This window comes from Parasteatoda tepidariorum, chromosome 5, assembly GCF_982258835.1.
Source record: "Parasteatoda tepidariorum strain Cologne lab strain chromosome 5, Ptep-v5.0, whole genome shotgun sequence".
Lineage (NCBI taxonomy): Eukaryota > Metazoa > Arthropoda > Arachnida > Araneae > Theridiidae > Parasteatoda > Parasteatoda tepidariorum.
In genome coordinates this window covers 3,519,599-3,534,010 of record NC_141759.1, presented here as the reverse complement: position 1 = coordinate 3,534,010, position 14,412 = coordinate 3,519,599, and the positions used below count along the sequence as shown (strand labels likewise).

At 29.3% G+C, this 14,412-nt stretch overlaps 1 protein-coding gene across 2 annotated transcripts; it reads right to left on the bottom strand.

Annotated features, from left to right (window-relative positions):
- Window positions 1–252: 252 nt before the first annotated feature.
- Window positions 253–14,391, bottom strand: Polr2C (RNA polymerase III subunit RpII33). 2 transcript variants are annotated; one of them, XM_016073193.4, is made up of 8 exons: window positions 14,254–14,391; window positions 14,072–14,166; window positions 10,764–10,935; window positions 10,028–10,156; window positions 7,397–7,448; window positions 4,558–4,726; window positions 1,340–1,377; window positions 253–504 (listed from the first exon to the last, which is right to left on the bottom strand). In XM_016073193.4, the coding sequence occupies exons 2-8, from the start codon at window positions 14,155–14,157 to the stop codon at window positions 323–325; spliced, it is 828 nt and encodes a 275-aa protein (XP_015928679.2). In that variant the 5' UTR covers window positions 14,158–14,166; window positions 14,254–14,391; the 3' UTR covers window positions 253–322. The 2 variants fall into 2 exon arrangements, with proteins under 2 accessions (XP_015928679.2, XP_015928678.2); XM_016073192.4 differs by having other exon boundaries at window positions 14,072–14,296.
- Between the last annotated feature and the right edge of the window lie 21 nt (window positions 14,392–14,412).

Sequence of the window (14,412 nt, the reverse complement as noted above, 5' to 3'; positions counted from 1 at the left end):
ATACTATGATCCATTCGAAATAATATAATTAAGTATTTTTGTTTACAATAAAAACTGTTATTTTTTATGAGCTATTTCCTTCAGTTATTGATTATTTCCAGTAGAGTTGGCAGCTATGCAGGCACCTAATCTCAAGCCTCTTGTAAATGGAGAGTGATTTTCCACCTGAGTGTTTTAACAGATTGTATGGAGTAATTATAAAATTCCCTGTCATGTTAAACTTTAAAGAAAATAAAGAGAAATGAAACATGCTTAAAACTTCACATCATTTTAATAACTTTATACACATTGAGTTGAAACATTCCTGGAGAGATGAATAAGCTCAGCTGATGGCCAATGCATCTGTTTGCATTTCATGACTCAGCTGTGTCTGAAGGTCACTCAGTTTTTTCTTCAGTATATTGAGGCCGGTCAGTACAATATTTTCTGGCCGAATGGCTCCACACGACTCCACATTGAAAAAGAATTTATTGGGTTTCCCATCAGGAACATACTCAGCTTCAGCTGGAAAGAAAAAAAAAGATTTTGTCTCGAATTTTTTGTCAAGAAGACTTATGATAACTCATCAAAATCAGGGTTCACGCTTAAATGAAAAGAGAAAAATTAAAACTTTTAGTCTTAATTTTAACGGAAAATAATTTTTTGCTATACCCTCTAAATAAGAATATTTTAGAAATCTCAAAGTCTGTATCTAAATTAACTTTAAAACTGACTAAATATTAGTCCAAACTTTTTCCGAACTTCAAAATGCAGGCTTTTCTGAGTATCAAAAAATAGTTTTCCCCATGTTATTAAACAGAAAAGAAATGCATACCATGGAAATTTCAGTACAATCATTTTGATTTTTTTTGCAGTAACTCTTAAAAAATTTGGAAATTAAAAAACTAAAATTTAAAAAAAAACACTTTTTGAGGCACATATTATAAAAACGTTCATCTAAATTAACTCAATAGCTTATTAAGATAAGCAAATAAAAACAATCTGAAAATCATCTGAACCCATTGTTTCAGAAACCATGTTTTTGTCGACATTGGGAATATTTTCTGTGTCAGTATGGCGGATGCAGGCCAGGAGCGTAATTAGACTCGACCAGCCGTCCTCGAGATCTCACTCACCTCGTTGTGAAGAAAGCAACTCTATTTCTTGAGCTATGACATCTCCTAGATTCTTATTTAGAACAGATTTTTTGATGAACACTAAAGATAAGTCTATGTAATAGTCCTAGAGTCTAATGAGACAGATTTAGAATATACCTGTACACACTGCACGTAACTAAATATGGGTTACTTTAAAATAATTGCAATTAAATGTTACTGATTAATTTAAAAACAGAAATTACCTTTATCATCATCAATAGTAGTATATTCACTCTTAGGCCTGCAAACGAAAAACATTCACCATCAATATAATAAAGTTTATATATACATAAACATTATACATAGCTATATGGTTTTTATAGTACATTTAAAACATTTAATTAACATATAAATAAGAATATAAATACAGTATACTCTCGATATTTCGAAAATCTTGTTATGACCAAAAAATATTTTTCCCCTTGTCATTATAGATTTACCTAATGTTAATTTTTTGAATTCCTATGTCGAAGGGTTTCTTTTCAAAACTTTGTTATTTCAATATTTTTTTGAAAATATAAAATGTATTTCTTCAGAAAAATCACAAAGTAAGCCAAATTTTTCAATTTAATTTTGTCTCCCTCTTAAAAATAAAATTACGTATTTAGACTTACAGTCAACTATCATTACATACATATTTATTACTAGTTATTCTTCACGACTTTACTTTTTAGAACATATTTTTCTACTTTTTAGAACATATTTAGTACGGAACTTGCTATCTCGAAAACTTACAATCTAGAAAAAAAAATTGAGATATCAAGAGTTTATTGTATTTGCTTAGGTAAAATTACAATATAAATTTGTTAATGTGTAAAATTAATATTATAAATTTGCTATTTGAAAAATTGTGCATGTTTTTAATGTTAAAAACCTGATTACAAGATTAGCTTCATTAAAATATTACACAGGAGTATAAGATATTTCTTGTTGCTTTGTTGTTATGATCATCTTGATATTACACATATATGCAGTGGTGGCCAAAAGTGTGGACATTTTTTGAAAGTTTCACGTTTTTCAACTTTGTGTGCTTGTAGAATATATTAATTTTCACTTAAATACAAACGTTTATATGTCAAATTGAAGGTAATTTAATAATAAATACAGTATTACAATATCTTAATTACAAAAAATGCTATGCAACTAATAGTAAGATCTTAGATTTGCATTTTTTAAAAGTGATATTTACACAATCAATACTTAGTAGGATAAACCTTATTTTTAAAGACAGCTTCACAGCGTCTTTTCATCGAGTGAACGAGTGTTTGGAGTTCATCTTGAAACCATGCTTTGCATACTTTTGCTGTGTGGCATGGAGCTGAAGACTGCTGAAAAATAAATGGTGCGTTGTTGGGGAAGAGATCCCTGATGGAAGGTATCAAGGTATGGGTTTTTTGTAGTTGCTTCAATGCAATCAGGATGAAGTGCTTCACCTACTCTATGTCTCACATATTTTCTACCATCACTAGCAAAGAGCGATATTTTACTCTCATCGCTCCAGATTACTTGCTTCCATTGATTTTCAGACCATTTAATGCGTTCTTTTGCCCACTTAAGTCATTTTTCACGTTGCTTTTGATTTAAATATGGTTTTTTCCTTGGAATTCTAGCTTGCAGTCTAAATCCTAATAACCTTCTTATTGTTCTTGAACTTACTGCAATACTCGCTGCATTCATTTCACATCTAATGGCATCTGATGAAATTTTTCTATCTTGAAGGCATAGTCACTTAATTTTTCTATCGGCAGTAGCACTTGTGCATTTTTTTCGGCCTGATTTGGCTTTATTTCCCACTGATTTCGTTTTTTTATAACATAAACAGAACTTTCGTACACCAGAACAAGTCACTGAACCACCAACTTGTCTTGCAATTTCAGCATAAGAGTGGCCATTTTCTCTCAATATGACAATTCGGCTTCTTTTTGTGGATGTCCAATTAGTTCTTCTTGCTGATGACATTGTTTAAAATTAGTTTAATTTAAAAAAAAAGGACTTTAAATATTCAAAAACAGCAATACTCTATTTAATTGTACTAATATGCATCAGTATTCCACAACATATATATTATATATCAAATATTTCCACAACAATAACTCTTTTACCATCCAAATAACCTAAACTATAATTACAGACATTTGATTAGTCCTAAGAAGCGATAGTTTGTGATTGGCTAGTACGCTTTTATTACAAAATACGTCCTTATTCAAAACGATTTGTGTTTGTTTGTTCTATTAAAATGAGCACAACTTTTTTGTTATACAGATATTGTAATACTGTATTTTTTATTAAATTCTACATTAAATTATCTTCAATTTGATAAATAAACGTTTGTATTTAAGTGAAAACTAATACAGTACAGAACCCGTTATCCGGAAATCAGAAAACCGGAATACCAAAAAACCGGAACGAAATTCGATGAATTTTCCCACCATTTTTTTAAAAAAAAAATTTTCCTCATAAGATTTTACAATTTTTTTTTCTTTTTTGAAAGATGTTTGCCATACCATCATTTTAGAAATAATCATTACTGTATTATTTCATCGTTTTTTCTTCTTTTTAAGATTATTTCCTAATATTTTTTTTTTTTTAGTTGGGTTTAACAATAAAAAAAACGGCTTTTTGTAGTGATTCAGAAAACCGGAAAAATCAGTTATCCGGAATAGCGATGGTCCCGATCGTTCCGGATAATTGGTTCCCTACTGTATATTCTACAAGCACACAAATTTGAAAAACATGAAACTTTCAAAAAATGTCCACACTTTTGGCCACCACTGTGTGTGTGAGAGAGAGAGTCTGATCATATAGAGCAAAAATTATTTTTGTCTAACATCATTCTAATCTTTAATTCTACGTTCTTAATTTCAATTTCTAGATTAGTCCTTTGAAATTGTGATTGATTTTCATAAATATGCTGAAGAAACCTTTTATTAATTAGGATTTTTTTATCATAATATTATTTTATTACCATCGTTGAACCGCCGACTTAATTTAGAGTTTACGACTATTAATGCTCAACTCTGTAGCCATGTCATTTTGAACCCAATCCAGAAGACAATGGAACTCCTGGATCAAGTATTAGGAGAAATTTGCCTTCGTGAAGGACTTTTTGATGGAGCTAACCCGCATTTGCGTTACAAAGACCACGAGAACCTCCCACGGTTAGCCTGATGGCAAGGAGGCTCTACCCCATGATCCGTCTACCACTGAGGATATTTTACACCAGCGCTATGGTCAGTGTGAGCTGGGTGCAGAATTCATACCGGGTGCTGAATTTGTATCGCAGTCACAGCAGAATTCGAACTCGGTGATTGGAAGTCGAACGCTCTATCTCCTGAGTCATCATAGCTCTAGAAGAGTATTAGAGATAACAGTCTTTTTAAATCGAATTCTGATAGAAGATGTGGAAAAATAAGAAGCATACCATTCTTCAGGCCTGGGATATGTTGTATGACGAAATGCATTGTCAGGATCATATTCAAATGCCACACCACACGTTGGATTCCATTTTGCATGCTCCTTAGCAAATCCTTTTTTAGCATATGCTCTCGCTTTCACCTCTTGACCTTTACGTAGTTTAACAATGAGGATATCTAATAAATTATAAAAGAGGCTTTTTTCAATAATGCACAACATCAATAAAAAAGTTTCTAAAACAGGGTGCACAGCCAGATTTTTCAAAAAAAAAAAAAAATAAAATAATAAGCACCTTATAAACACTTCTTAAGCACTCAAAAAATATTTTTATCTCTTTCCAAAAATTATAACTAGGATCTGTGCCGTAATAAAAATGATTTTTTTCTACCGTTAAAAGTTCTTAGTTTATAAACATAAAACAAATAAAATTAAAAACACTTTCAAAAAATTTACAAAATCATGATAAAACTTATAAACTTCATTTATAAACGCAAAATCAATAAACTTCGAAAACATTTTCAAAATCTTTACACAAACATGATAGAAAAATTAATTTTTACTATTTTATTAAAATAATATTAGTTATTCTATTGTTTAAAGCTCTTAACTTATAAACATAAAATCAATAAAATTCGAAAACATTTTCAAAATCTTTACATAAACATGATAGAATAACTAATTTCTGATGAATATTGAAGAGAAAATTGTGAATTTTTTTTCTTTTCGTAATTTAGAACGACAATCGATACGGCAAAGAAAAAAAAACTCTTTTTAAAAGACAGAAAATTAAGCATCTTTTACAAACCCCATATAAAAAAAAGCACCTGCCAGCACTTTTTAAAAAATGCTACGCATCCTGTGAAATAAAAGCAAAAAAAACTTACAATGAATAGGTAGTGTATCTACCACTACAAAAATATAATTCCACTTCACTAGTGCATACGACATATTAACTCGTTTCTAGGGTGGGGTACTCGATTCTTTTCATAGACGAAGGTCGACATTGTCGATAACGACTCTTCCCACAGAACACATGAAATTATGAGGATTTAAACACGTTTATTTAAGCGAAAAACATAGATGCTAATATGAAAAGAAAAAATCCAAATAGATCTTTATGAAATACATTTTTACGAGAACCACACAAAAGCTTTAAATGATTCGAGGCAGACAAAACTACATTTAATGGCAAGTGTGGGGTATCTCGATCCTGATGGGTTGTCGACACGTGGCATTTGTTTACGTTAGCAACTGTTCTTTCCATTCATTCTATTTCAAGTAAGCCAAGCTTGTCAAGTACCAATTCTCTTAAGTAACATAGCCTATATTCTTTCACAAAGATTTCAATTCTTTCACTATATGTTTACACAAACACGGGCAAGAAGTTGCGAGGTACACAAAACAAAAATACATCATGCTTATAATAAACAAACATTAAATCTCAGTAAAGTAAAAGAAGTAGACGTGAAAGAATTATATTTCAACTCATTGGATGTGCTCTGTTTTTAATTTACATAAAGTTGATTAACATTTTAAGTTATGTAGAGAAACTTTGCTCAACTTCAATACTCCATATTGATGATAAAGATTAGCTGAAGCTGACGTCATAGGTCACATGTGTCATAATATGTGGTTTTCTTGAAATGCAAGTACCAAATTATGGAAAATTTTCGTTATCGAATTCATAATATTAAACAAAAAATTAAATAAATTAATTTTAAAATTTCCAATTAGTTTATTTGAATGAAAAGTGTTTAACGTAAGATACACTCAATACACAGTGTTTACAAACATAGAAAAAATTTAGATGTCAGGACCAATTTTAGTGAATAGAAAGTAGCATGAACGTTTTTTGCTTTTATGTTGAATTCAAATAAAATATTGAGAGTCAGATAGAACATTTGAGGCGAACTCGGATCAATAGAACCTTAAAAAAAATATTATTTCAATTCTACAATGATTACCTTCTGGGGCTTGTTGAAGAAATTGCAGGATGTAACTATATATTAAAGTGTAATGATGCTGTCGCAGTTTTCCATTGTTGTCAGCACATTTTTACTGGCCAGAAAATCATATTGCGTTTTAAGAACGTGAAAATACAAATCGCGATATTGAGATTTAAGAATGCAAAAATACAAATCGCGATATTGAGATTTAAGAATGCAAAAATACAAATCGCGACATTGGGTATTTAAATCACGTGAATAAGAATCTCGATGAACGATGCAGCTTTTAAATGAGGTAAATACGAAAATCCATGCTTTATATTAAAATCGCGTGAATATGATTCACAATATTAGAGGATTCCATCATAGTTTCAAATATTAAAACAGTGAACATCCAACAAATGGACTAGGTTTTTAATTGGTAGAAATCCCCAAATTAATGGTCTTGAAAATTGTTTTACCAGAATTCCCTTTAAAAAAATAACCAGTCCTACTCTTAATTTTTAGACCTGGAATACAATCACCTATGATTAACCATTGCAGTTCACATAAAAAATAATAAAAAAAATTCTGTTAAAGGTAATTTTATCCAGTTTATTTACGTAGGTTTTCTAATGGCTTTCAATTATATTTCTATAAAAAATTTGATTTTTTTTAGCAGTCAAGATAGAAAGGTGTTCACGCCATAAAGTTTTTGCTTTGCTCTCTTCATTAAGTGGAAAAAATTCAGCTCTTCGTTTCGTCTACCTGCTTACAAATGAAAATATACAGTAGATAAAAAAAGAAAATCCTGGTAAAAAAAAATTAGAGTTTGATTAAAAAAAACATAGAAAAGGGTAAGGGGAAAAATTTAATCAACACCAAATATGCAAGTAATTAAATTTAAATATTCCCAATTACCATCAGTTCCACAATATTCACTGGTATCATCTTCCCTATGTCTGGAAGTTACCTACAAAAATTAAAGTTGTTATATAGGATATAAAAGTAAATATTAAAACACAAAAAAATTAATAAACACATAAATCTGCCATTTATAAAATTTATAGTTTAAACAATAATGATGTCACTTAAAAGTGAATAATAAACATTTAAAAAAAAAAGAAAGAAAACTTGAACTATGAAATATTTCCATATTATTTTTGTACGACAGTCATAGTTATAAAAATAAAAAACAACAAATTGAGCATATGAAATACACAAGAAAGAAAATACGGTACAGGATTGCAAAACAGAATCTGAAAGAAAAAAAATGAAAGGTTAAATGATGAACACAAAAAGAAAAAAAAAGACTTTCAAACACAGAATATTTTATAACAGTGATTCTGCTAGACTTTGGAAGCTACAGGCTCTTAGGATCCATGACTTTCAAATTTTCTTTTTTACTAAATGTGCGGCATCCAATTTAAAACAACATAAATCTTTCCTAACATTCTAAATTTTCAAGAATTTCGAAATTCCATGCAAAATAAAATAAATTAATATTTCAAACGATGTTTTAAAAATTGTGAATAAAAAAATCTAGAGAAGAGAGGCAAAGATAGTCTTCGAAGAAAACATAAAAAACTATTTGTTATATTGAGAAATCAATGAATTCTTTATCTATTAATATGCACACTTATATGGATTCCATCCGTCGATAAACAGCAAGGAATTTTTAAAAAGGAAAAAATTAGATTTGAAATCACAGTTTTTAATTAGAACTGAATCACTTGTATCAAGGAAAAGCATCCATGAAAATTGATACTCTGGATCATTTTCACCTTCTATTTTTAATCTAGAATATTTTTTTCTCTTTGAAGTTTGGTTTAATTCTGTCAACATAAAACTGCTAGGATGCCATTCTGTGTTTTTTTTCCTCGATGGAGAATTACAAATCTTTTTCTGTGTCCGTACTACAGTTTTTGCTGACGAGTTATAGCGCAGGATCTCTGTCATAGTCAAACTTCAACTACATTTGAATAACAATTAAACAAGAAAAAGTCTGATAACCTTCAAAATAATAAAACATAAAAACTAATTTTGTACCTCAAAAGCTAAAATCATGAGTTTACAATCACAGAAACCTGAGGTTAAGGATATTACTTTATAATTGTTAAGGAAAATATTAAATAATTTTAAAAAATAGTTTATTTAGTGAGTCCTTTCAATAATTCTGGTGATCAAATCAATTGAACTAAAGATGAAAATCCTTATTTGATGAAATAATTCTGTCACCCTGGAAAATATATATATTGAAGAAAATAATTTTTTCTACAGAAGTTTCTTCTTTGCACTTTTTCCTCTCTTTAGTTACGACAATGAAGCACATAAAGAAGCATTTTCCGTGCAAGAATACTTGCTTCAGCCACTAGACCTTCATCTATTGGCTCAGTAAAAATAAAAAACAGAAAATTGTTGATGAGAAAATTATATTATTTGAAGAAAATGCACATTTTATTTTGTGGGACAATCTTGCAACTAAATTTCTAATGCTGTAGATTTAAAGCTGTAAGAACAATGAATAAACATTTGATATATCCTAATTATATATAGAAATATAGTAGACTAAGTTTTATTTTATCACTGTTATTAAGCAGCCTACCCAATTTTGAGTTTACGACAGTTTAAGTTCCACAACATAGCCTTATAATTTTTAACCAGATCCAGACGGCAAAGGAACACCTGGATAAAGTATTGGAAAAAATTTGCCTACACTTTTTAAAGGAAATAAACCGTATTTGCATTACATAGAGAGGAAAACCATGAAAACCTCACATGGTTAACTTAAAGGCAAAGGGACTCTAACCCATGATTTGTCTACCTCTCAGGATATTTTACATCAGTACTGTGGTCTGAGCAAGCCAGATGCAGAATTATTATCGAACTGCCATCGCTGGGATTCGAACCTGAGTCACCTCATTGAAGGCGAGTGCTCTATCCCCTGAGCCACCATGATTGAATAGACTAAATTTACAATTTTGAGCTCCAATTTAATAGTATCCATGACATTTGATTTATATTTGGGTCATTCTAAAATTTTAGGTCAAAATGATATAGGCCCACTGCCTGTTATTTAGCTTCATTTACAACATGCAGCACAAAGTATACCCTTTCTTCATTAGAAAAAATATTTCATATGAGTGGATCTGAGCCTTGATGACTCAGGGGATAGAGAGCTCATCTACCAATGAGGATAACCAGGTTCGAATCCCAGCGATGGCTGGTCGATACGTCCACATCCGGCTTGCACTGAACACTGTGGTGACGTAAAATATCCTCAGTGGTAGACGGATCATAGATTAGAGTCCGCTTGCTGTCAGGCTAACCATGGCAGATTTTCGTGGTTTTCCTTTCCATGTAACACAAATGCGGGTTGGTTCCATCAAAAAGTCCTTTATGAGGGTAAAATTTCTCCCAATACTTCATCCAGGAGCTTCCTGGTCTTCCAGATTGGGTTCAAAACTACAAGGCTATAAAATAGCAGTAAACCCAAAAAATTGGTTCAGCTGTTCAGCAACGGATATAAAATAAAATACGAGTGTATCTTACTGGGACTACTTTAGGATCACTTGATTTCATATCAGCAGTTGTAACATGACGAGTTTGCTCCTCGTTGCATTTCACATCCAGTGTGAATTCAATGGAGCAGTCAGGGCAAAAATCTATACAGGTGCAATCCTAAATTAAAATATTAACAAAGGCTATGAAAAATGAAAATTAATAAAGGGTCATCGTTGGGATGAAACAAATAGTTTTTGGCATAGAGGTTAAATAACAAATTCAATTAAAATGCACATTTGTCTGACAAATACTGAGCTTAATTGCGCTTAAAAACATATATGATTTTTAAAATCCATTCCGAATTCTTGTATATTACAATTAAAATTCCCTCAAAACATTTTTTCAGTATTACTTTACATACACATTTAAAAAGTATAAGGCTATATTTGACTTCAAATTACTAAAAGGTGCAACACTTTTTTTATTGGAATTTAGTACAAAAATTTAACTTTTCAGCTTAAAATTTCATTTCATTTTATTTTTATATCAAACGCAATAGCAGTTAGCATAAATATTTTTTTTTTATGTATGTTAAATTGCATACTAAAAAGTATATATAATAATTAGTCTTAGGCATTATATGCAACCCGCTAGTTCAAATATGAATATTTTTACAAATATGTAGATGTAAATTTTAGGTTCAAAATACATGCTTTGTTGTGGTAATTATTTTATCCATGATCATAACTGTCAAAAACTTGCCACCCTAGCTTCATTCACTTACTCTGGAGTATTGCATTTTATCTACAACATCGTCACTTGTGAGGGGAATCAAGCCAAGGCGATGAGCGATAAATTCATCATGTAAGACAGAAGAATTAGCTTCCAATTGAACCCAATCAATGGCCAACATTGGAACCTCAGCAATGAAAACTCTACGAAGGCTATTTGCAACACTAAAAGAAATAAAACAAGATAAAATAATTAAAATAATAATTATTAAAACGCTTAATGCTATTTTTCTTCTTTTGTTTCATTCTATTGAAGGCAGAGAACAATCTGAACAAACCGGTGATTAAAAATTTGCAACTGTTAATAAAAAAATGCTTCTTTCTTCATTTAATGTAAAATACTATTATTTAAAAACTAACTATTTTGAATAATTTTTAATCTAATGATTGACTTATCAAACGAATAATTTTGAAATTGTGTAATAAAACAAATAATTTTGAAATTGTGTGGTCATTTTTCCAGTTCTATTGCTTAATTATTCCAGTTTCATTGGTAAAAATTCCATAAAAAATTAGAAAAATTGATAAATAAATAAAGACGAGACAAAGTGATGATTTTTGCAAAAGTGATTTCACTTTCATTTAAGAGATTTCTAGGCAAAATTACATCCAAACATTTTGAAAAATTATAAAAATTTTCTGTATTTATAATATATTAAACAGGAAATAGGTTTTTTATAACTGAATGATCTCTTCAGACCTCAGTCAATTCTAATAGTGCTTTTAAAATTTTATAACAGGCTGGCAAATAGTTAAAAGACTAAAAATGTTGTGTAAGCCTTTAAAACAAAACAAAAAAACAGTTATATATGCTTGTAGAATTATATAAGATAGCATAGGTTTGATTCACATGAGAAAGAAGTTTTGCTGTTTGATTATTTAAAATTATTTCAATTTTTATCTCTTAATTAATGGGACCCTAAATCAGCACTCTAAATAGCTTAACACTCCATATAATAAATACAAAACTACTAATTGTAAAATTTTCTCAAGAATTTTTATGTTTTCTTTATTCTATTAATTTCAATGAGAAATCACACAATATTAATTCTTTGCTTTTAATTTATTGATGTACAATAATTTATATAGTCAAAATAATTACAACTTGTGGAAAAATTTAAGCCGAATAATTAAAATTGCAATATACATGATGCACTCCCAGAAATTTAGTTTTTCAAAGGGGAATGCAAATAGAAAAAAATCATAAAAATATTTATTTTTTATATTCAAAAAAAGTATTTTTACATCTGTTAACAGAAATTTCCAAATACAAGTTCAATGCTCCGGGAAACCAGAAAAATTTTGCTCAGTTTTCCCGCCATTTTAAACTAGAACGATTATGAAAAAAAAAAAAAAAAAACAGAAATTGAACTTATCCTTGAAGTTGAGCAAAGAAAGATGTTAGGAAGGGGAGATTTTTTTTCCCCGTTTACCATTTCTTCTGTGACTTTGAAGATCTTCAAATCGAGAGGAGGCAGGGAAGGGATGAATGTTTTATTTTCTCCTTTAGGCCGTCAATCAAACTCAAAGGAGTGGCATGCTGATTTGGTTTTGATTTACGAGGGGGTGGGGAAAATGCAATGCACATGCATATCAGTGAACAGAAAATGAAAGAGAAAAATATATTTATCTATTTGACATTGATTAACAAAAAAAAATATTTTTCTTTTAAATAAATTCTGATTCTTTGCAAGTTTTTCTTGATGTGGAATCACATCTGTTTTAGTTAAAAATCGTGTTTTTATAAAAAAAAATAAAAGAATTGTTTTTTAATTTAAACATATGATTATTTTATGAAGCAGATGGCAGTTTTGTTTTCTGATTTCATTAAGTTTGTTTTTATTTTTTTGTTTTCACGATAAATTTTGCACTCAATAAATTAATTCTTTTTATTCATCAATTTTATCATTAGGTTTTTTTTCATCTCTTTTTTAAAATTCCGTTGATCTTATTGATCTTGCCTTGTTCCGGGTTTTAATATTTATGTTAGTGCCTTTTTCAACTATTGTTTCAGTTCGATAATTTTCATAGTTTTAATTTAGATTAATAAGTTTTCCTTTTATTTTATCGTTTTCCCTCCTGGATAATATATGAAAAGGTATGAAATATATTGCGTTACTTAATCATTGATTTTGTTTATATTAGTTCATTTAGGAATTGAAATTATTTTTAAAAAATAAACATGAGAATTTTGTATTTTTTAAACTTGTTTTTCTTGTCGAAACTTGCACATTTTTTTAAATTCTTTTAAATGTTATTTTTCTAAAATTTTTTTCTTTTCTTTTTAAATTTAGGAATGCTTTTCTCTTTTTCTCTTACTTTAAAATGTGTTACACTTTTTCATTGTAATTCAGGTTCGATAAAGCATCGGTTCAGGACAATTTTTGGTGAAAACCGGGAAATTCAGACATCCGGGATAGCGATGGACCCGAGCATCCCGGATAATTGGTTCTCTACTGTACTAACAAACAATGACAATATTAAATAATATTGAAGTATTGCTATACAATTTATAAGTCAAGTGCTTATTTGCATGTTAAATGGAGCTTTAAAGTAAAATAAAAAGCATAGATAAAGTATACAGTCCTTATAATTATGTAAGCACATTTCAGGAACAAAAGTGGATGTTTTAGAATTATTATCGAGAACACTAATTAATAGAAATACTTCTGAATAGTTTATTTAATATCAATCAATGGCTCAGAATATTATCTAGTATATTATATTGAGAAACAAAAAAAAAAATCGATTTTTGACAAAAAAAAAATTTGTTTTTCCAACCCTCGTTTAAATTATGTAAAATAACGCCTGAAGTTAATTTTATTCAGCACACAAATGACTTGAAATAATAAATGGTTAAAAATTATTCTATACCAATTAATACATCAAGAAAATAATAATAAACACAAGAAGTTTAAATTGAACAAAAAATTTCTGTTTATATGACATTTAATATAATATCTTGAGGAGTAAAATTTTCAGCACCTGGTTTCACAGTCTAAAAATTTCAGAGAACAGTTTAGTAATATTTAATCATGGGGAAATACGATAATAATATTAAGTGATTCAATAATCATGAAATTCAATAATCATCGTCAAACGTTAGGATGCGAAGCAAAAGAAATATGAACAAAATCAAAAATACATAATGAAAAATATAAAACTAAGAACAAGCGAATGCCATATCAACCAAAATTAACAAAAGTGCAATTCTAGACAAATCAAATGTATAAAAATTAACAAAAAAATTGCAAATTTTTTTAAAAAAAAAACAATTTTTCGATAAAATAGTTTGAATCACCTTAAATCAGTGTCTTCAATAATGAATTTAACATTTTCTTCTGTTAAATCACTGAGCTGTACCGAAGGTTGGTTAGCGTAGGGCATTTTCTTCCCCTGAAGAAATAGTATTGGGTATTACTAACTTTGACACACAATTTAATATTACGAAAAAGAAATTAGAGATGAAAAACTGAAAATTACAAGAAAGGAATATTCGAGCACAAACAAATAATAGCGAACGTTTTTCAAACACAAACAAATTGCGGACTTCTTTTCAATTTGCTAAGAGATAAATAGCTTTAGGCTATCTATTTCTTTTACAGTTTACCTCTAATAAAGGTTTTTCTGATACAAAATGAG

Bases quoted from the DNA above. Each gene is read 5' to 3' on its own strand.
- Polr2C (XM_016073193.4), bottom strand. From the start codon at position 14,157: ATGCCCTACGCTAACCAACCTTCGGTACAGCTCAGTGATTTAACAGAA. The intron at 7,449-10,027 runs GTAAGATACACT...TAATTTTTGTAG, and splicing joins GTGATCCTAAAGTAGTCCCA to GTAACTTCCAGACATAGGGA. The intron at 1,378-4,557 runs GTATGCTTCTTA...TTTCGTTTGCAG, and splicing joins TATCCCAGGCCTGAAGAATG to GCCTAAGAGTGAATATACTA.